General features: G+C 35.2%; 1 protein-coding gene across 1 annotated transcript in view; it reads right to left on the bottom strand.

Annotated features, from left to right (window-relative positions):
• Nucleotides 1-6418: 6418 nt before the first annotated feature.
• NYAP2 (neuronal tyrosine-phosphorylated phosphoinositide-3-kinase adaptor 2) overlaps nt 6419-24363 on the bottom strand; it is a 170387-nt gene continuing 152442 nt past the window's right edge. The window contains exon 6 of the mRNA XM_070754085.1: nt 6419-6646. Within this exon, the coding sequence (XP_070610186.1) occupies nt 6419-6646 (228 nt within the window). The remainder of the gene's footprint in view (nt 6647-24363) is intronic.

The following is a 24363-nucleotide window of genomic DNA, read 5'->3' as shown; positions in this document are numbered from 1 at the left end:
CCTCAACTCCCAGAATTCCTGAGCCAAGCACGCTAGCTCAGGAATTCTTGGAGTTGAAGTCCACATGTTATAGTAGAGGCAACTTTGCCTACTCCTGTATTAGGGGGATCCACATCATCTTTCCAGGAGAAGCAGCCTTTTAACCCTGGAACAGACATGTCTGTGTTTTCAAAAGAGATATTATTTGAGCTTTTCTGTTACTGACAAATACCTGGAAGCTTTCAGAAACTACCGGTATTTCATCATTCAGCAAACCTTTCTATGAAGTCCAAGTGGATAAAACTACTACTGCCTTTCTGGCATAACTATAACTTTAGAAATCAGGACTGTTAACAGGCATGGAGGAGAATTCACACTTCCATGCAGAAGTTTTACCTTTTAAACTTTTAAACACAGTCATATCACAAAAAGATGAGCCTTCTTATGTACGGAAATATGTAAAAATCTCAGTTCAGAATGATAATGAATTATCATTCACTCATAAGATGTTTGGTGGATCAGACCTGATCAAGTAATTCAGATATAATTTATGCATATATGGATTAAACTGTATGTTATGTTCAATTTGGGTGTTTTGATATGGATGTAGAGTATAAAAATAAATCAAACAGCTTGAAAGGGTTGCGACACCTTATCTTGGGAAGAAATTAGCTCTAATTTTGTTTTCAATTTTCCTAAAGTTCACAGATATTAATGCATGGATGATTTCTGGCAAGCATTAATTTTGTCATTCCTACACATGGAATAACAAGTATCATCTTCGTTGGAGCAGTTCTACTGGGAAATTGGCCGCTGGATGGGGCTTGGCTCAAATGATCCCATGACTGATGTGGATTGGATTTAAAAACTCTTGATAGAATCAAAATAATTCAAAGAAGAGGGGTCAAAGCTATGAGTGATTCAGGGAAAGTAAAGGGTTGGGTAGATATTTTCCAGGTGTTATTTTTCAAATTTGAAAAAAATAATTCCAGAATTAAGGCCAGAACAAGATAATGTTATGTAACTAATAAAACGTCATGAACATTGCTGTAACATTTAGTTGAGTTTACAAAATTTGAAGGGTCATGTGTTCCATTTGTTCTGGGAAGACCTTCAAGAAGTATACCACAATATATGGCTCGTCAGAATTGTAAGGAATTCTTGTACTGATGGTGCCAGTACTGAAAGTGGAACCACTTTACTCACAATCAGAATACCGGGTATGAGAATCAAGAACAAAAGAATCTTGACATTGTCAAAATGAAGGTGAAGGGTACCAGTTGAATGTTTTATTAGTAAGAAAACTTAGGTAGTAATGGCACTTAAATACAAATGATATGCCTGTCTGGAGTGACAGTGATATGTAAAAAGGCATAAGTATTAAAATACATATTAAATTAGTGGCTATAAACATTAATGATATATTAGTATATGCATTTACTCTGGATGAATTAGAGGAAGATGCTGAGAAATTTTCTGGAGGATTGTATTAGATGCTAATTGTAATATCAAGAAAGGCTGTGACATTGCTAGTGGCAAATGTAAATGAAAAAGAAAAATCATATGAAGTTTTCATTTGTCTCAACAGAGTAAAGCAAGGGAGATTTTTGTAGTTGTTTATGACTCCCACCTACTTCAAGCACCATAAATGGAAACTCAATACAAATGGATATTATTGGATGAATAGTGTATATAAAGGAGTACACTACCTAGTCAGCCTGGGCACTTCTAAGTGCACTTCAAGAACAGTGCACAAGAACCAACAATGAATTAGTGTGACATATAAGGGTCAGACTTAAAAATAGTATAGAGAGTTGGTGTGCCAGTAAAATATGATATGAAAAATGTTAAATAAGAATGTAAACTTAGGAACAGGTTTACTCTATTATGCAAAAGAGAAATTGGGAGAACTACGTGAAGAAATGACACAAAGCCAAATCTATGAAACCTGTGCATGTTGCTTAATGATGTCCACGCATGTCTTGATCTTATAAACCAAAATCACAGGGTCAGTTCTTCCATTTTGTTTGATTGATGAAGTTAGTCCTTATGGCAAAAAAACCAGTTATCTAAAGCTGCTGCTGGCACATCTGCAACCATTTTTAGCATTCCTGATAAATACTCTGCCAAGCAAGAACAATGCATTTTCCAGTACCTCTTTTTACCTGCTTGTGATCTTTCACTGTGGAAAAAATATGCACCTCAGTATGCGTGTGTTGTGGGCTACAAAGTGGAAAGAGATGCTCAACACGAGCCAATCTCAATATTTGTCAGTGGAGGCTCCCTAGGTGAGACAGGTGGGTTGAGAATACTGTAAGATTAAGAAAAGGATGGAGTGGATGTTTGACAAGACCATCAGCAACAAATTGGGAACAATATATGTGGTAATATTTGAGAATATATGAGCCTATATCTTCTTCTCTGGATCAGTGAGCAAAATGGGTACCATATTTTTCAGAGTATAAGAAACACCTTTTTCCTCCCTAAAAGAGGTTGAAAATTTGGGTGCGTCTTATGCTTCTAATGTAGCTTTTTTGAAGTTTTTTCCCCCAGCCCTAACTAGGTGCTAACGATCTTCCTGGCTTCCTGTTCCTTCCAAATAAAGTTTTTTCCAGCTCTAAGTCTTTGCAAGCTGTTTTATTCCTACTCCCTCTGAAAAAGCAGTGCTTTTAAGCCCTAACGCAATGCTAACTATCTTCCTGGCTTGCTGCATTTTTTTTTTTATTCCTACTCCCCCGAAGCAGTTTTCCTGCTCTAAATCTTTGCAGGCTTGCTTTCATTCCTACTCTCTCTGAAAAACTTTTTCATCCCTAATCAGGGGATAAAATAATGTGCTGAAGCTGAACAACTAAGGACGCCAGTTAGATGAATATCTGGTAGGTAGATTCCTCCCCTCCCCATTTTCTTGTCCAAAATAATAATAATTAATAATAATTTATTAAATTTGTATGCCGCCCCTCTCTGAAGACTCGGGGCGGCTCACAACAGCAATAAAAACAGTATAACAATGGGACAAATCTAATAGTAAAATATATAAAAACCCCAACAATTAAAAACCATACAGCACATACACACCAAACGTGAAATATAATAAGCCTGGGGGAAATGTCTTAGTTCCCCCATGCCTGGCGATATCGGTGGGTCTTGAGTAACTTGCGAAAGACAAGGAGGGTGGGGGCCGTTCTAATCTCGGGGGAATTGGTTCCAGAGGGCCAGGGCCGCTCCAGAGAAGGCTCTTCCCCTGGGGCCCGCCAAACGACATTGTTTAGTCGATGGGACCCGGAGAAGGCCAACTCTGTGGGACCTTATCGGCCGCTCGGATTCGTGTGGTAGAAGGCAGTTCTGGAGGTATTCTGGTCCAATGCTATGTAGGGCTTTAAAGGTCATTACCAACACTAAGGTGCGTCTTATACCCTGAAAAATATGGTATATAAAGAAGAGCTGGGGACAAGGAAGAAACATGTAAAAAGGAGTCATTGGAAAGCAAGAACTTAGATGGGAAGAAGGGAAGAATTGAAGCTTTTTATCTCAGGTTCAACTACAAGTCAGAACAAACTAAGGAGACATCATGCTCAACTTACATCTGGTTGCTCTGTGCTCAATGGATTTCTGAGTAATAACAAATCTAGACCTAGTCCAGAATTCTTAAGATATATAGTAGGTACACAATTTATGGCCTTTGTATAGCTCCCATCAGTCCTTAGTATCAGGCATGTTAGCAGACCTGTTTGGATTTTGGCATTCAATAGCTTCTGCATGTTGTGTATTGTGTATTATACCTTTGGGGAACAAGTCCTCAGACAATTCTTTAAAGACATTCCACCTAACAAAATCTTATGTGCTTCAGAAGAACGGATACATTTTGCAGGTTTTCCAAATAAGCTATTTCAACATTTTCTTTCTTAAGAAAACAAGATCTTTTTAAAATAAAAATAATAATAATTAAGTAACATTTTTGTTTTGGAAAATGAAAAATTCCTTCAATGTGTTTGTAACAGTTTTCTGACATGTGTCATGGGTGCACATGAGCAGGTGAACCACATACCATTTCAGTTGTTGCATATGCACAATGTGGCAATATGGATTTAAACATCTGTCCCTGTGTTGATGATATTGATAAAACATAAATAATCTTGCTTAAACAACCTACTATACACACTTATAAACCCTTCGCTTTTTAATATCTGATACAGAAAGCATCAATTTGGACATTAAAATATTCATTAGTTATAAAATATTTAAAAACTTTATTTTTATTTCAATCTGGAAAGAAACTACTATTGATAAAGTAATAATTGATTTTAGCAATATAGTACAAAATAACCTAGTAAAATTTTATGGATTTTTTTTTCTTTTTGGTCTTATTGTTCAGCAGTTGCGCTTGTGACATGCTGTCAATATCATTTTAAACTAAAAAGCCAATATGATAATAAATTCCAATGACACTTTTTTTTCTTTTCCGAGAATATAATATTCTTAAAATGATTGTTAAAAGAGGACCCTTTTCATGCTGCCAAACGTTTAGAAGCATAGATAAAAATTTAACTATATAAAATATATGTGATCACATCAACTCTACAGCAATATGGATTCTTTTTAAATCTTATCCTACACAGTGCCTTCTGGAAGATACTTTAATGCACAAATCTCACCCTCTTATCCAGAATATAAACCATCTCTTTCTCCTGTTAAAACCAAGAGGCCATAATTCTTTGGTCATGACATTATAGTCTAGTAAGATGGGTGTGTCACAGAGGACTATGACCCAATTACAGGATCAACCAGGAATATGACATTGTGCGACTTGAGAGAAATGTGCTCTACAGATCCAACCCAAGGGTCAGATATCCCAAGATGAAGTCAACCTTTCATATTGACTTTAGTGAGACTTTACACTAACTCATTCTACCTAGACATGGAATGTAGTATCTTACAAAAGGAACATGAACATTGTGAACAGATTTTTTTTACCTTTATCTTCAACAACACGAAAAAAATGAATCATTTTAAGCTTCTAAAATGGACAGAAAACAAATAACTCATGTGATGTACAATATTTAGTCACAGTGAACCCTGGTCTCCGCAAATCATTTCAATAGAAGAAGAAAAGTTCTCCATAAAGATAGTACATGTGCAAGACATATACATGTTTAATCACCCTAACTTATTGGCATTGCTAAAGATATTTACCCTGATCCAGTAATGTAATCCATGTCAAGAAGCCTATTTCTATGTGCAGATGCCCCTTGCATTTATCTTTATTCTAAATAATGATCAATGTAAGTAACGATCAACGCTTTCAAGAGTCTCACGTCCAAATCCATTGGTCAATATGCAGCATTCTTGCATATTTTATGCACTGCAAAGCTAAATTAGCAAGCACGGGTTGCCTGCTAATTGATAATCTGTATGGGAAGGGTGAGGTGACTCACTTCCAAGCATCTTCTCTCTACCACTAGTTCTTTTTCAGGAAAGTGAGCACAAGGGTTGTGCGAATATTTATTAAGAGATTTGATCTAGATGCATTTAAAATTATCTGTTCAAATAAATTTAAAATTGACTTTATTTTTGGAAATCATCTGAAACACTAAACTGGATCAAACTGACAATGTGGGCTGAATCATCAATTAAAATCAGTTTGTTAATCCATGCAGCTGAACAGTGTTTGGTGGGAATGTTCCTTGTGCAGCATCTGTTTTCAAAGGTTTTTTGAGGTTATCCATCAAATACCACAATCAACTCTCCAACCATTTGAGGGAGGCTGGTGTCAGTGATTTTGCCCATCTTTTAAAATCAATATTTACGAACTCTGTAACTGACATTTTGTATACTAACAAACACACTTTTTTTTAAAAAAAAGTGCAGAATAACCACACTGAGCATCCAAGCAAATACTGTTTTACCTGCATTATTTGCACTTAGATTCTAAGACTTTTTATAGAAAATGCATCTAATGAATCCATGTGCATCTTTATTTAATGACTTCAGCCCTAGCACCAATTTGAGTTGAATATTTTACCGTTAAACCAAAAATGTACATCCACATGCTTTTATAAAGTGATTAAATTGGCCAGATGAGAAAATAAAAACATATATATATATAACACAGAAAAAAGTTAAAAGAGTACACAGTTAAAACATCTCAGACATATTTGCATTATATTTGAAAAAGTGTATTAACTTGGATTTTCTTTTAAAGAGATATGGAAAATATTTACATCTTACTCTTTTTCTTGGTCCAAAAGAATCCTCAGAAAAGGTGCGTGCCTTCGTTTCTGTGGGAGACATAGACTTGGGTCTGATGAAGGGTACCATTTTAGTAAGCTTTCTCCCTAGGTAGTTCTTCACCAGAATTTAGATTCTAGTAACTACCTTTCTAGAAAGGTAGTCTGACAGTGCAGTCTTCAGGAATGTATGGAAGATAATCCCTATGGACATATTATATTGCAGTATCCCAGAAAACAGTTTGTTGCTTGGAATATGGAGGAGGGCTGTATTTCTTGGTTCCTGTGCTTTTTTTCCAACTTGGCAAAATAGGCATGCTGTCTTGTTTGCAAAGTCCTTTCTCTGATTTCTGTCGTGCCTTGATTTCTTTGCACAAGCAACGTTTTTTCTCAATCATTTCCAGCATTGTATGGTCTCCATGCAACCACTGCATGCATGTAATCTATTAAAAAAAGGCACAAGGTTTAAACATGGTTGATGAATGGTACTGGCCTCTTGATTAAAATCAGGAAACAGTTACTTGAGGAGACGAAATATTTAAAACAGTGAAATAAAATAAAGTGAAGAACAACATATAGAATAATGGTTTCAGATGTATAAATGAGTAGCTGTAATTTTCCAGTCTTCATATCAATACAGTGGTACCTCAAGATACGAACCCCTCGTCTTACGAACAACTCGTGATACGAACCCGGGGTTCAGAAAAATTTTGCCTCTTCTTACGAACGTTTTTCGAGTTACGAACCGGCGTTCGGAGACTGCTGGGAAGCCGCGCGGCTGTTTTAAAAGGTAACAGCCGGGCGGCGGGGCTTCCCAGAAGCCTCCCGAACGCCGGTTCATAACTCGAACAAAGTTCGTAAGAAGAGGCAAAATTTTGCTGAACCCCGGGTTCGGGGTTCGGGGGGTGCTGGGAAGCCCCCCAGGCCGGCTGCCACCTCTTAAAAGAGCCGCGCCGCTTCCCAGCTGTCTCCTGAAGCCAAACGCGGAAGTTCGGCTTTGCCGTTCGGCTTCAGGAGACAGATGGGAAGCGGCGCGGCTCTTTTAAAAGGTCACAGCCAGCCTGGGGGGCTTCACAGCACCCCCCCGAACCCTGAACCTGGGTTCGGGGGGGTGCTGGGAAGCCCCCCAGGCCGGCTGTCACCTTTTAAAACAGCCGCTCGGCTTCCCAGCAGTCGCCGAAAGCTGTTTTTTTGCGGGGGGGTTTTTGGTTGCATGGATTAATTGACTTTACATTGTTTCCTATGGGAAACAATGTTTCGTCTTACGAACCTTTCGCCTTACGAACCTCCTCCTTGCACCAATTAAGTTCGTATCATGAGGTATTACTGTATTATTCTAGATTAGCCTTTCCCAAACTGAAGCCTTCTGGCTTCAAGCCTCATGAATCTATTGGCTGCAGTAATGGGAAGTTTAGTTAAATTTGAATCTAGTTGCAGTGTAGTGTAGACCAAGAATTTAATAGAGTAGAGTAGAGTAGAACAGAGTAGAGTAGACTGGAGTAGAGTAGAGTAGGGTAGAGTAGATTACAGTACAGTACAGTACACTACAGTATAGTACAGTGAAGTACAGTACAGTAGAATAGAGTAGAGTAGAGTAGAATAGAATAGAAAACAGAGTTGGGGGGGGGGCTTTAAGGTCTTCTAGTGTAACCCACTGAACTAAAATAATTAAGACTACAGGAGAGAGAATATCAGTTTGAAAAAAATCTTGCATTGGAAAGAAAATGCTTGTTGCTAAACCATAATATGTTCTAAATGAGTTTGGGCAAAATATTTGCTTTAGATATATATGATGCATTTATAATTTTAAAAATCAATTAACAGAACTCAGTGTTTGCTCCTAGTAGTACAGGTATCTAATTCATTTGACAGTTATGTCAGATTAATTTTTTATATTTGAACAACCAAGCAATTTATCTGAACATTTCAGGTATCAAATATTTTTAATGGAGAGTTACTGAAACTTCCCTTCAAACAATGCCCAGCTGCAGTATAAATTATCATATGATGTGTTAGTTGACTTAAATGGTCCAGTTGATAGGTGTGTATCTAACCAACAATAAGAATTGTTTTTCAAAAATAAACACATAGAATCTTCAGATTGAAAATGTATTAACCCCCCCACCCTTCGTGTTATATATAAACTATTGCTATTTACTCTGGGTAAAAAACAGTAAGGTAGGACTTACCTTTAGCTGCATGTGATGCAATAAAAATTCTTAGTTCAATATATATTTATTTTACTGTTTTTCCTGTAGTGGGAGTATAAATGTTTATAATCTGAACTCCATAGTGACTGGAATTTCTTTTAGGATTCTTAAGATGTTACCCTGTCCCTTTTCTCTCCCAACTATATTTTCATCACCGAAAAACAATTACACAATAATGTTAAAGCTAATTTCCTGGAACTTCATTCCCAATATTGATTCCTTGATATCCCAATTTTTTTCCTGCTATGAGCAAAACATGTCAGTCTCCTGACTCAGAAATCTCTGGCTTGTGGTGATTCTTGCTTGAATTCTCCAAAAAAGTAAAGGGAACATCCTACCCAAGGTTTTAAATTTCAGATACCATAATTCAAACAAGAAATTAAGTATTAACACCAAGTATTACTTTGCTTATAGTGAAATCCTATCTAGTTATAAGTATTGTCCACATTAATGCTGCAAATGCTTGTAGACAGCCATATTTTAACATGCAATTTCAATCTTTTAATGTATAATTAATCAATCAATCAGGTTCACTGATTAGCTGATTTAATTATATGTCCAGAATCATGTTTTTATTGCTAGTTCATTTCAATGAAATGTTACTTCATACTGTCTGCATGATTCTTCTTTGTTGTCTTTAGCACTAAAATTATGGAAGATATGTCATAAAATAGACTAATCTTCACTAATTTGTAAACTAGTTTGTAAATATGCAAACACCACACAAATTAAAAATATGGAAACACTTATGGATTGTATGAAGTAAATAAATAAACACCAATTCAGAAAAAATGTAGAGTTTAGTGCAGCTGCCATATTTGAGTTGCAAAAATCTGGGCAATTGACAGTAAAGTGTTACAATTTTATGTACTTCTTTGCTTGGAGTTAATGCCAACTAGAGTAGCATAGAAGCCCAATGAATAAATAAATTGAATACTTTCTCTGACTTCAAACCATAAGAAAGTGCCCAGAATAAGTTTTTTAATTTAGTGGTCCAGATCCCTACATTCTATCCCAAGCATGATCTTGAGTCAGAAATGATAGAAATAAAAGCTAGAGTATGAATAGTTACAATTAATCACTAGCTAAAGTTATCTTATTTTCCTTGGGAGACTTGGCTTCATGAACTCTTGATGATATTTGCCAATCATTTGTTGAAAATAAGATGTTTAGGTCCTTGCTAACTAGCCAATACTTCTGATAGATGATGATGATAGATAGATAGATAGATAGATAGATAGATAGATAGATAGATAGATAGATAGATAGACAGACAGACAGACAGACAGACAGACAGACTGATTATATACATTTCATTTCCAAACTTCCTGAAAATATTTTCAATTTTAGAATGAATTTAAGCACTTTCCAATGTAGAATTTTGCATCATAATGATTATGCTTCAGCATTCAAGAATTATCAAATTGTTCATTAATCCCTGGAATGAATCTCATTAAACTGATAAGGATTTGGGTTATGTTTCCCATTCCTGATTCCACAATAGGTTTAGTGGAATATGTTTTTCAAACTAGCATTGTTCTTGGTTTCCCAAATCTATTTCTCTGTGCTATTCTAAAAACTAAAGTATCCAATGATCTAGAGACCACATCAAATCGATTGCAGAAAATATGACTTCAGCCACAGAGTGGTCAATGCCTGGAATACACTACCTGACTGTTGTTACGTCTTCAAACCCCCATAACTATAAGATTAAACTGTCTACTATGGACCTCACCTCATTCCTAAGAGGTCTGTAAGGGGGTGTGCATAAGTATACCAGTGTGTCTACTATCCCTGTCCTACTCATTTCTTCTATTCATGTCAATATTTATACTTATACCTCTTATATCATACATGCTTCACTAAATAAATGAATAAATAAATAAACAAACAAATAAATAATATTCTTGTTAGTATATGGTACATAACTTACTTTGGGGTTGCCATATAGTAAACTAACAATGTTGGTCTGTTGGTTCTTAAAGACTGTATCTTTAAGAACTTTGACTGATTGGCCATAAAAGGGTGCCATCACCCTCTTACTTTGAGATATCTTTGCTTCTGAGTCATATTATTCTTTGCTGTGTGTGGTTTGTAATCTATTGTTAATATTGTTGTATATTTGTAAATAATAATATTGTTAATACTAAGTCTGAGTCTTTAACTGGCTAGCCTGCATTATCTACACCACTGCAACAACTCTGCTGGTTGCATGTCGAAAGTTTCGCACAGAGCTGCACAGAGACATACTAACAATTCTGAAGCAAGTCATCAAAACGATTGACCTAGAGATAGAAGATATATTTGTCTCAGCATAATGAGACAAGATCAAATCTGGATCAATCACTGGGACCAGAGATTTACTCTTCCAAGTTTACATGGGCTCCAGCAAGAGTCTGAAAGCTTGGGTGTGAAAATTCCTGGTCCCAATGATCCAGATTTGATATTATTATATTGTATGTAAATGTGTGTCTGTACTGTTATATTGTGTGTGTCTTTGGATGGAGGGATGGATGGATGGATGGATGGACGGACGGACAGACGGACGGAGGGATGGATAGAGGGATGGATGGATGGATGGATGAGTAGATGGATGGAGGGATGAATGGCTGGATGGATACTCCTTTTCTCTCATACCACCTGTTTCACCACCTCTTTTTGTGAAGATTTGGCCTCCTTCCAGGAAGAAAATACATTAGAATGCAATAATTTATTGCATAGTTCTGTAAACCCATCAGTCTACCTGGAAAAAATCCTCAAGGACAAATAATATAATTAACATTCACTGAATGGAAATTATTATCCTTAAAAAGTAAGTATGCTTTATGTTAGTACAGATAATTCCTAATGAAGACTGGGAGGCTTCAGAGCACTAATGGGGCCACTGGGAAGTGTGATGTTACTGATTACCTGGAGGTCCAATAAGTAGAACATGGAGACTGGCCAAACTTTTATCTAGAGCCTTTTGGTGGCAAGTGTCCAGTTGGAGTAATGAGGTGTTGAAATAAAAATATAGAAAAAAATATACTGTATATCACTATGGGAACATATTAGGAGCTGTAGGGAAACAGCTACTTTTCCAAATGATATTTATTTAGTGAGTTACTGTGAAAAGAGATGTGCTTGGAACTTTGACAAATCACATTAGAAACATTTTTACTCAACTTTGATATAGTCTACCCAAAATGATAACCAGTGACGAATGTTCCAAAATTCAAAATTAGGTTGGTAATAATATTGGTTTTACTGTTGTTTTTATTTGGATTTTTTAAAAAAACTTGGCTACCAATTTTTGAGTTTTTGGGATGTTTATATAGCTATGTTTATTTTTATTTTTTCATTTTGAACCATCAGAGAAGAAAGAGGAATTACAATGGCCATCTGTTTGTGGATATCAGTAATATTCCTGCAATTATGGTCCCCTGATATTTCACTTAGTTTCATGTTAAGGCATTCTTTATTTTATCTAGTTCTTTATTTTATCTAGCCCTTCATGGCACCGGACCAGAATATCTCCGGGACCGCCTTCTGCCACACGAATCCCAGCGACTGGTTCGGTCCCACAGAGTTGGCCTTCTCCGGGTTCTGTCGACTAAACAATGTCGTCTGGCAGGACCCAGGGGAAGAGCCTTCTCTGTGGCGGCTCCGACCCTCTGGAACCAGCTCCCCCCTGAGATTAGGATTGCCCCCACCCTCCTTGCCTTTCGCAAACTTCTTAAAACCCACCTCTGCCGTCAGGCATGGGGGAACTGAAACATCTCCCCCTTGCCCATGTTGTTTTGGTGTTAGATTGATTGTATGCGTGTTTTAATATTCTGCGGTTGTTTTTATGAATTTTTAGCTTAAAATTGTAATTGGATTGGTGGGTATTGGATTTGTTATTATGTATTGTTTTTATCTTGTTGTGAGCCGCCCCGAGTTTTCGGAGAGGGGCGGCATATAAATCCAATAAATCTAATCTAATCTAATCTAATCTAATCTTTACTAACTTTCTTATTCATTCAATTTTTATAGCCACCCTTCTAAATGACACTGTGTGGCTTACAATTCAAAATGTAATTTGGTCAAAATATTAAAAATATTTTAAAACAATGGAAACACCCAAGATAAATTTGCATAATAGCCAAGACACTTGGCTAGTTAGAAATATTAGGCAATGATCAGCTTCAGTGCCTGGAGCTCAGAATATAACCAGGTTTTTAAGACCTTACAGAAACCTAATAGGGCCATTCTAATTTCCAAAAGGAAGATGTTCCATAAATCAGTGGCTACTGTGGAAAAAGTCAGTCTTCTAGTCCTTGCCAACTCTTTGGCTGGTGGGATCTGCAGCATGTCCATTCTGGTCCAGCTGGTTGGACAGGCTAAGACTCTTGGAAGAAGGCAGTCAAAGGTGAGCATGATCAGGAATTCTCATCAGTGTCTTAAATACATGGCAACTGCTAATAATTTCCCCATATTAATCTAATTCTTGGTATCCCTTCCCCTTTAATCTACCAACTAAAACCCATGAATGGTGAAGTTAGTATGGGGTTTCTATGTGATAACTCTGACTATGGCTAATGCTAAGGTTGACTATGGCTAAAAATGATTAAGAACAAAGCCTTGCATGGGAGCTATAAGCAGTATTAATATAAGAAGCGATTCTTTGTTTGGGTATAGGTGTTTATATAATAGCAGAATAAATGATACATATTAGAGCATATTATGCACTGTGTCAAGTTATTAATTTTTATTTTACTAATGTGTGAATTGGTTTATTATTTTTCTATTCTGTTATCTTTTGTTTAGTAATGGGATATTATAGAAATAATGTAAAGTAATGAATATATACATTCTCTCAAGAAGGTGCCAAGTGAAATCCTTAGTTTGTTGTTTTTGTGCTGATTTTTTCCTGACAACATATTTGCTTTCTTTATCTGAAAATCTCAGCAGTACTACTTTGATCTTGGTGGTCCTAATATTTGTTTTAAATGTATGTAGTTTTTTTCCCTTCAGCTCATCTGAGAATATATGTGAAACACCATTCTGCAGGGAGTTTAATTGAAATGGTCTGACCCCCTCCTGGATTTAAAGGGTTATGTAGAGGTTTAAAAATAGAAAAGTAATCATGTTTTAAAATTCTCATTTAAAATGCATAAAGTTTTATTTTCATTGTTCAACAAGACAAAATGAAGATTATAAATTATCAAAAGTGAGTGCTGGCATCCATACTTGATTATAACTTGCATACTACATATAATGTATATGAAGAATTCAAACATTTCAATGATAGACTATGAAGAGACACATGTACATATACAGATATATAAACAAACTATACATACATACATGGGTGAATAGATATACATAATTATGGACATACAATATACAGACAAAGTATTATACAGGCGCCGTAAGTGCAATATACTGTATAAGGCTATACAAACATTGGAGAGAATCTGATGAAATCATGATCACCATGGCAACAAGGCTAGAGCAGTCTGTGATGTAACAAAGTGATGGTGATAAAAACAGAATCTTTTCACAATACGCTGTGTAGTGTCTCTCTCTCGCACACACAGATAAATACAGAAAATCCACTGTATTTCCATATCAAAATGATTAAATAACCGCTGTATTCCTTAACAAAATGAAAATGTGTCTGAGATGAAACAAATGATGTTCTATTTATATCAGAGTCTCAATTGGCTCTTTATTTTCCTTAATAAGATAGGGGACAAGACACACAATCCCATTTTTTTATAAGAAGCTTAGGCTTTGCATCAGTTTTTATTTTTGTGTTCTTAAATGTATGAATAATATTCTATAAAATTATTGCCCTGAGTTAAACATAAAGGTACACTAAAGAAGAAAAGAAGGCACAGCATTTTGAACAGGTGGAAAAAAGGAATTTGTCTGAAAGCAATTCAACAATATTGTGGAAAGTCATTTATTTCTAAGCTTACTAAAAAAAACCCCAACCCTTCAAAATGTCAGCAACCTAATTTCCAGTCTTCATTTTTAAAATGATAATACTTTAGATTGTGCAAAAAAGAAAGTTTTAAAGCATAGCTTCACCTAAGCAAATTAAAAATGGGTAATACACCTTAATCAGCATATTTTGATTTTTTGAAAAAAAAGATTCCACAAATGAAAAATGTAACTTATCCAGGAAGTTAAATCTGACCTCAAATTAATCGATAAAACAATATATCTATATGGGTGACAACAATTATCTTAATAAGCATTTACTAAGATGAATTGTATCAATGAGACTTATTATAAGAAGATATTGCACCTTTAATTTTTATACATTGTTTCAAGATTATATGTGTGTGTATATGCACATTAGGTTGCAAGTCTCCTAGCAAAGCTTATATCTATATAAACATTTATGAATAGAAAATAATCTAACAAAGTGTGATTGGAATTGTGTTAAAATTGTATATTTTACACAACTGTATTTATAGTTATCTTGGACTGCACTATAAACCATAAAGAAGAAAAAGATTGAAGAAATTGAATAAATGTTGCTGAAAGGCCAAATTAGAATAGAATAGAATAGAATTTTTATTGGCCAAGTGTGATTGGACACACAAGGAATTTGTCTTGGTGCATATGCTCTCAACATACATAAAATAAAATATACATTTGTCAAGAATCATGTGGTAAAACACTTAATGATTGTCATAGGGGTCAAATAAGCAATGAAGAAGCAATATTAATAAAAAATCTTAGAGTATACGCAACAAGTTACAGTCATACAGTCAACATGGGAGGAAATGGGTGATAGGAATTAAACATTAGGGATTAAACATTAACTTGTGTTATACCCTGAAGAGTTGCTACTTATGATGTTATCTGTGTATCCTTGCTGTAAATTGTCATTGAATATTCAATTAATTGTAATTTAAAAGGAAAGGAGACGATCATTCCAATTAATAGTTTTTCAAATAAAAAGTTATGGATTTCTGTCATTGCCAAAAATTAAGCATTACATGATAATTTTCTATTTTTTTTATTATTATTATTTCATTAAATGGAGGGAATGGGCAAAATTAGTCAGTATTGCTGTCCTTTCTAATCTCCATGGATCCATTTAAAGATCTGAAAAATGGCTTAAAAAGCAACCAAACTGTAAGTAAATAGCTATTTTGAATTTAGGAGGAACCCTGCTAAAAAGGTTCATGATAATGTATGCTACATCTACATGCAGACAAATTATGCTACAAATATTGTTGAAACTGAATTGAGGCCAGCCCACTCCCACTCCAGGGATAAGTTCCCTTCCATTCAGTGGCTCAGTCTTAGAATCATGTCTGTGTGTCACTAATTTGTTGGTTGATAAAAACAACTATCTGAAATTGGTTTAAATGTTTATATATTGTATCTTGTTGATATTGAAGAGTTGGAAGTGCAGGAGCAGAAGTTAAGGAACCACAGGATACTATAAGTAGTTTAATAGCTATTTCTATGTATTCTTATCCCCACCACCACTACACACACCCCTCTTCTGTCTGCAGTTTTAGGCATATATTGATTGATTGATTGATTGATTGATTGATTGATTTTGTCCAATACACAATGAGGGTTTTAGTGGGTATACATATGGTAAAATACATAATGAAGGTTATAGAGGATATACTCATAGTAAAATATATCTAAGAAAGAAGAGAAGAGAAGATATAGGAATAAAACATCAATGAAAGAATAGAAGAAGAGATATAGGAATAGAAGAAAGGTATAGCTTAAACCCACCTCTGCCGCCAGGCATGGGGGAACTGAGATATTCTTTCCCACTAGGCCTTTACAATTTTATGCATGGTATGTTTGTATGTATGTTTGGTTTTATAATAAGAGTTTTTAAGTTGTTTTAGTATTGGATTGTTACATGCTGTTTTTATTATTGTTGTTAGCCGCCCCGAGTCTGCGGAGAGGGACGGCATACAAATCCAATCAATCAATAAATCAATAAATCTAGGAGAGCAATAGGACAGGGGATGGAAGGCACTCTAGTGCACTTGTACTCGCCCCTTACTGACCTCTTAGGAATCTGGATACTGAATTCTTGTTTTCTTGTAATATTGGAATTTCTGCTATATGCTTATCTTCCTTCTGTCCTTCAAGAGCCACCAAAGTTATGCTGAATATAGCAAACATTTTCATTCTACTTTCTCTTATTTCCAGCTTCTAGCTGACTGGCTGATCATAAATCATTTCAGAGATTTCTGTGGGAATTCCTATAACATTTTTACAATGCAATATATTTGCCTGTGGTTTGCCTTTTCTGCCATGAAATTCTTGTTCATACCAGTTTGAAATTATTCTGTTATTTTAATAATCTATACTCCCAGATTATCATCTTTTTATGTTATGGACAATACATACTAGAATAATGTGAGCCGCCCAGAGTCCGCGGAGAGGGGTGGCATACAAATCTAAATAATAAATAAATAAAATAAATAAATGTAGTATTAGAATCCAAAGATACATGTCAGAAGTGTATATTATTATGTCAACAATCAACAGTAGCTTCCTGTGTATGAAACTCTACTTAGTTCTTCTTAGTGCTCATTTAAAGAATGCCAACATTCAGTCATGTAGTGCATTCCCCAAAATTTAATGTCTTCAATGTATATGTGGGGAAGGGGATAGGAAAGACTCCAAGAACAAACCAGCTGTTCATGCTGTCAATCAAAATATTGGTGATGTATTTTTATGAGTTGCAGATATTTGCTTTATTAGGCTAGCTAATTGTTTAGAGGGATCTCCTGGGACACCCAGCACACACATCTTTATCTGCATGGCAGACAATATTCTCTGTGTGCCAATATTAGTCACACAATTCCTATGATGTTACATAAAAGGAGCATCAGTTTATTCTATTTTAAAATGGGAAGGAAAGCAGAGGAAAGGAAATCTATGTTGACCCTTTTATGAGGAAATATATCTAATTCAGGATTGGTTGAATAGAAAACTAGAAGGCAGTTAAATGCTCGCTGCTGTGGTAGAAAGCAACTTTTAAAATGCTAGGTTAAAAATTAAATTTTTAGTATACAAGCAGTTGTCTTTGGGGGAGAAAAAGTAGATAGTATTAAAAGAAAAAAGACCAATTGCTCCCTCTTGTGGTTATCCAAAATACTTATACTGAGATAAAGTCATCTAACGTCTTAGAAACTTAAAATTTAAGAGTATATAATTATTATGTTAAGCGAATTTGAAGGAATTCACTGACAAATTTATGCCTGAACTATATCTGAAACTTTGCTGAATGGGTGGGTTTTATACATATTGCTAAGTTCTAATTTTTTTTTCTTGTGATTCATCATGTATTGTGGACATCATGCATTTTGAAAATGTGTTTTATTATATGTTGTGAAATGGAAATCTATATTACAGAGATCAGCAAAAATAAAATGTGCCAATATGTTAGCAATATCAAAGACAGGTACGATCGAATTCATTAAATTTTTAAAAATATTCCAGAGAACCCACTAACTGGTTATATCAAGAAAATGCGTTATGTTGCCACAATGAATGGTGCTTTATTTAACAAATACTGTAAGTCATAAACTGTGATATATAATTCTGTGTGAAACATTTTGTATCACCTTAGGTTTTATCAGAGGGACTTATTCTTTGCAGTACTACAGATAGTGAATCATTGTCTCTTTCTTTTTCTCTTTTCTTGACTCTCATCTTCTGACCCAACAGATTTCTCTATGAAGTTTTCTTTAGAACATTTCACCAAGATCAGGCTATATTGATAATGAACTGATTAGGTTTTCTTCATTGCATATGGCACCAGAAAATTTCACATTCTCACTCCATATTTTGAATATTTAAAAGAAACCATAAAGTTTTATCTTTGTTGCCTTAAGTAATAAACAAGTCTACACTTTCAGAATTAGAAGCATAGAAACATAGAAGACTGACGGCAGAAAAAGACCTCATGGTCCATCTAGTCTGCCCTTATACTATTTCCTGTATTTTATCTTACAATGGATCTATGTTTATCCCAGGCATGTTTAAATTCAGTTACTGTGGATTTACCAACCATGTCTGCTGGAAGTTTGTTCCAAGGATCTACTACTCTTTCAGTGAAATAATATTTTCTCACGTTGCTTTTGATCTTTCTCCCAACTAACTTCAGATTGTGGCAATTCATGCATTAGGAGAAGAATTAATAGGAATAGTAGCAGAACACGACAGCAATATGTTCCTATAGGCCTTCAGTTATTGTTGTTTCTACTTCTTAGACTAATTAAGTATATTAAATTAATTTTCTTAGAAAATTAATTTAAATTTTCTTTCCTTTTTTCATTCTGGAGATAGTCAGTTGATGGATCTTTTGTAGAGATAATAGTACACACTATTCATAGATATGTGTACATATTTATTTTTGCCATATTTTTATAAAGATTTATCAATAGTTACATGACTATAAACAACATGAGGAAAAACGTCTTGCCTTTAAATCCCAGCTGGGGCAAATCTTTTTTTTTTTTTTTTAAATGTCCTACCCAATGTATTGGCAAAGAAATGGTGGCAAAGTTTTCTGATTATGTTTAAAGAAAAGAAGCATTTTGAAGCAGGAATGTCCAACCTTGACAACTTTAAGCTTTGCGGCTGGCTGGCTTGGGAATTTTGGGAGTTAAAGTCCATAAGTCTTGCAATTGCCAAGTTTGGCCATCCCTGTTCTAAAGAAAAAACTATAGTAATTCTCCATTTCTTAAGCTCATACACAGAGAGACAAGAGGCAGGAAGCAGTATGTTATTTTGAAAACTGCTGTCTCCAGAGTATAATGTGGCCAATCATATCATTGCTGGTAAGGAAAATAAGGTGGACTAGCGTTCTTTTCTTTTGTATAGGCAATCCTTGATTTACAACCACATAATCTTGGCATAAATATGACTCAGTTTCCAAGCATTGGAATTCATGTGACCATGGGGATGCAATAGTCATAAGTGTGAAAAATGGTCACAAGTCACTTTTTTTCAGTGCCATTGTAATTCTGAATGGGCACTAAGTAAAACTGTTTAGTTGAAGTCTAACTGTACTGTCTTTCTTCTGGCTATCTATTGCTTCACTTGCAGGGATTCTTAAGTATTATCACCAGGCATTGCACTGTGTGTTTGTGCTAGCAAAAGCCAATTAATCTGGGTTGGTAGAATGAAGCATATCTATCCCCTGTAAATATCAGTAGTTATAATATGAAAAGTAGGAAGTCACACACATCCTCTTTAGCCACTTCTTCATAAGTGCAGGAACTCCATCCATAAGAATTTATATGAAATTATGTTCCCGCTGAAGCATTTTTAAAGGGAAGTGTCTTTTATAAAATTAAATAACAATAGGGACTAAAAAAACCCAAGCTTATTTTTCTGCCATGAACCAGTTAAAACATCGAAACATAAGTTGAAGAGAAGTTGACATATTCATTAAACCATGTAGAAAGCTTTTGAATTCTTGATTCTTAAGGGAGTGAGCTGAATCATATAAGCTCAGCTACATTTTTTTCCAAATCCAATTTCATTAGGTTACTTATTTTTCAGATTTTTAGTTCATCTCAGCTATTTTCACATCATTTTGCAATTCTTTCTATGCAAATGTAGATGAATTTCTATGCATATTTGTCTTGATATGTAGAGTATATGCTCACTGATGATTTTCCTTCTAATAAAATGCCTCTTAGATTGTTTTCCAATCATTATTTCCAATCTAATTTTAGCATCTCTACAAATGTTTGCATACGTTTTTGACTGGCAAAATAAAATACACCTTCAGAATAGAAAAAAATATAATTTTAAAAACTGAAAGATGAAGTAAAAGTTAAATTGATCAATGTATTAAGATTTCTCATTTCCTTTCAAGGACCTCACTTTGTATTGCAAAGAACAGTTAATTTTAATTTTTATAGTTCTTTTTAGGCCCAGGTAGTTTTTACTTCTCTTGGCATTGCTTTGACAGATCTAATATTTATTAGGAGCATGTGATTTTATTTGTGCAATTATATAATAGATATCATTGCATTAGTTCAATTTGAACTGTTGATTGACTCATTCAAACTGGAACAATTTTTTTCATAGTGATTTGGAGTATAAAAATGCACATATGCAAAAAAATTCATATTAGGTCAACTCAATTTAAATCAGTTTGGATTACACTGAATATGAGTTTAACATTTATATTTAGAATAAGCATTTTAGTTGAGAAAGTTGATTCAGTATGGAGATTTAAGCTAATTCTCTTTCAACGGAAACTTCAAATCAAATATTCACACACCCTTAACAGTTATGCTGTTCAGTGAAGCATTTGACAGTTTCAGTAGCTGCTGACACATATAGCAATAGAATTAGAAAATAGCAGGAATGAATTTCCCTGCTGCTTTTACAAATGAACCCCACCTCCCAAAAGACACTCACAGAATAATTCTCAAAGTGTTAAGTACCAAGTCAACCTTGGCTAAACTCAAAAACCATGTAGGATCAAACATGGTTGCCATTTAAATGGAGGCCATGAGAAACTCTTATGAGTATAGCCTTGATAAGATTCTAGAGCAGTGGTTCCCAATTAAGGGGCAACCAAAGAATAACTGCCCATTTTTAAAATTACCGTATTTTTCAGAGTATAAGACGCAATGGAGCATAAGATGCAATGGAGTATAAGACACACCTTAGTTTTGGGGCATGAAAATAGGGAAAAGAATCTGCTTATCAGATATTCATCTGGCTAGCATTCTTGGTCTGGTCAGCTTCAGCACATTATTTTATCCCCTGGTTAGGGCTTTTAAAAGAACTCTTATTCATAGAGAGTAACAATGAAAGAGCTTGCAAGCCAGTAAGAACTGGGAACATCATTAGCACCTGGAAAGAAACATTTGGAGCAAGTAGAGCAATGAAAAAAACATGCAAAGACTTTTGCCTTGGAAAACATTCTTCGCAAGGAGTAACAGTGAAAGAACTTGCAAGTGAGAGCTGGGAAGATTGGTTAGGGCTGGGAGAAAAAAGCTTTGAAAAAGGCTACATCCAGAGTATAAGAGACACCTGAATTTTCAGCCTCTTTTAGGGAGGGAAAAGGTGTGTCTTATACTTCAAAAAATACGGTAATTCCAAAATAAGAACTACATCACTTTACAATACATTTCTGCTTATTTAATACCCCATTTGAATAGTAGGTGAAGTTCTTCAAAATAAATACAGGAAAGATCGTATGACAAGAAAAAATATGCTTGAAAATATCAACATTCATAAATTAGGATCTGATTTCCCCCCATTTTTAGGCAACTCTGAAATGTGGATATGTGCTGAAAATAATTACTTGTACAATAATTACAATATTAATAATATTTCAGAAGAATGTGGCTGCTACTAATTATGATTGTATTTATTTAGCTAATAATTTAATAATTATAACTATCAACAAGAAAAAAAAATAAAAGCCAAAGGACATTTCTGTCATGATTAGTTTTAAAGTACTAAACGACAAGGCAGCAACATTTCTTATCATAATTTTATATGTCTGCTTTGTGTCATAATGATTTAGGAATAATGGAGTTTTTACTAGAAAATACCTGGAGAAACTAAGTTGAAAACTAATTTATAAAAATAAAATCCTGCACATTTGGTATTTGCCATAAGATGGAGCCATTGATCCACAAGAGCTATTTGAAGCCTTTAAAATAAAATTACATATATTTACCAATAAAAATAACCCTTAGACATATACTGCTTCACAGCGCTTTACAGCCCTCTCTAAGCGGTTTCAGAGTCAGCATATAGCTTCCAACTATGCTTTCCAACACTTTTGGAAATCTATCAATAATCCCTTTTGTTCATTATAATTCTTTTTCAATTATGGGTTAAATCTAGAACTAGTCAGTTTCTATGGAGACCTTTTCTAACATATTGAAACAACTCTGCAGAAAAAACTTTGTTGGGTTCTGGGATTTCAAAACTTCTTGAAGTGAGAGGATCTGGTTACAATGACCCTTGGCCATATTGTTGGGTTTTTGAAATGCACTAACATGTGACAGCCTTTGAAAGAAGTTACAGTCTGTTTATGATACACTAGTCAATATTATGACTGGAATTCATGGCTGGGATAATTTTACTATTTACTATTTTGTGGGGAAATACTGTAGGTTTTTGGATATAATTCAAGCTTTTTAGCTGGATGCTACTTTCAATTTATAATGGTTCTGTATCTCTTGGCACATATAAGGCAAATAGTTGCTATAAGATTGCCTTAAATCAACCTATTTGAGGACATCCCTCAGAGAGAGAGGCTGCTGGTGATGTCCTAAGGTGAGCTAGTGATAAGGCCAGAAAATTTCTTCTACATAGTTCTGCCATTCTCCCTAGAAGCCAGAGTTGTCCACTTGCTGATGATCTTATAGAAATAGGTAAAAACTCTCAGAGTACCTTGAAACACAAATATTTTACCAGTTCTACCAGTGGTGGATCATGATTGTCACTTATTTATTTCCATTTTTGTAACATGTATATTTTTGGATAGATGTTAAGTTTTTGTTTGCTGTTATTAGTGATGGGCGAACCCAACGGTGTTCGGGTTCGGCAAGTTCGGACGAACTTTACGCAAAATTCTGAAAAACATGTTTATTTTTATGTGAAAGGACCGCCCTTTGCTTGCAGCACCGCTGCAGCATCCTTTTTCGTAAAAATAACAATGTTTATTTTTACGTGAAGACCTCCCTTTGAAGGAGCTGGGGAATCCCTCCCACAAAGAGATTCCGGGGGCGGAGCTTTGATGTCACCGGTAGGTTGCTAAGGATGCCAAGGTGATCACTTCCTGGATTCTATGGAATCAAGGAAGTGATCACCTTGGCATCCTTAGCAACCTGCCGGTGACATCAAAGCTCCAAACGCCGAATGCGACCCTGAACTTTGCCAGAAGTTTCAAAAAATTTCGGGTTCGTGTTCGGCATACCGAACACCACAAAATTCGGTATGGACCTGAATTGTGCGGGTTTGGTTCGCCCATCGCTAGCTGTTATAAATCACTCAGATTCTCTAAGAATTTGGGATTCTTTAAGAATTTGAGAGATGATGATGATGATAATGACAATGATGATGTATCAATGCCCATATAATAAATCCACATCTTAGCATCTAGATTTGAAATACAAAATTATTAATAATTACATAATTGGTATAAACAAAAATCCTGGGGTTTATATAATTTTTATAAAAGAAAGCTAAAATGGAACGGAGCTCAAGCACTTTATAACTTCAAGCTTAACTAAAAATCTGCAAATGTTAAGTCTGGTTACTAAAGTACTAAAGCTGGTTTACATGTGAATCGGTATCCCTGAATCCTTAACACTGGCTAAGTGTATCAATTCCTAAGTGTTTCTATCTCATCTATAGTGTATCTGTGTTATTATTAGAAATTTCAGAATTGTGGTTCATTTACAGCTATGACATTCAGACATATAAACGGGTTGTTTCAAGTTAATCTTGCAACTCTATTTTTACTATTCTTAATGGATGTTATAAACCAGGGATGGCAAACTTTTTTATTCCTGTGTGCCATAATGAGTTGTGTGTGCATGCTAGCACATGCGAGTGCCAGCACACAAACCCCCAGGTGCACCACATTGCACATGTGTGCATCCCTCTGCATGTTTCCTTCCGTTGGGCCGTTTTTCATCCTCAGGCTTCCCGGAAGCCACCAGAGTGCGAAAAACAGCCCAACGGGTAAACTGGAAATCTCTCTTTGCCCGTTGAGGTGTTTTTTGTACTCTGGAGGCTTCAGGGAAGTCTCCTGAAGCCTGGAGAGGATTAAAATGGCCTTTCCCGGGGCTGAAAATCAGTGGCCAGCACATGCATGCACAATGGACCTTATATAGGGTAGTGCCTTGTGTGCCCTCAGATACGGCTCTGTGTTTCACCTGTGGCCTTCATGCCATAAGATTCGCCATTATGGTTATAGGCCAACCACACAAAAC

This window comes from Erythrolamprus reginae, chromosome 5 (genome assembly GCF_031021105.1).
Source record: "Erythrolamprus reginae isolate rEryReg1 chromosome 5, rEryReg1.hap1, whole genome shotgun sequence".
Taxonomy (NCBI): domain Eukaryota; kingdom Metazoa; phylum Chordata; class Lepidosauria; order Squamata; family Dipsadidae; genus Erythrolamprus; species Erythrolamprus reginae.
This window is presented reverse-complemented; position numbering and strand designations above follow the sequence as displayed.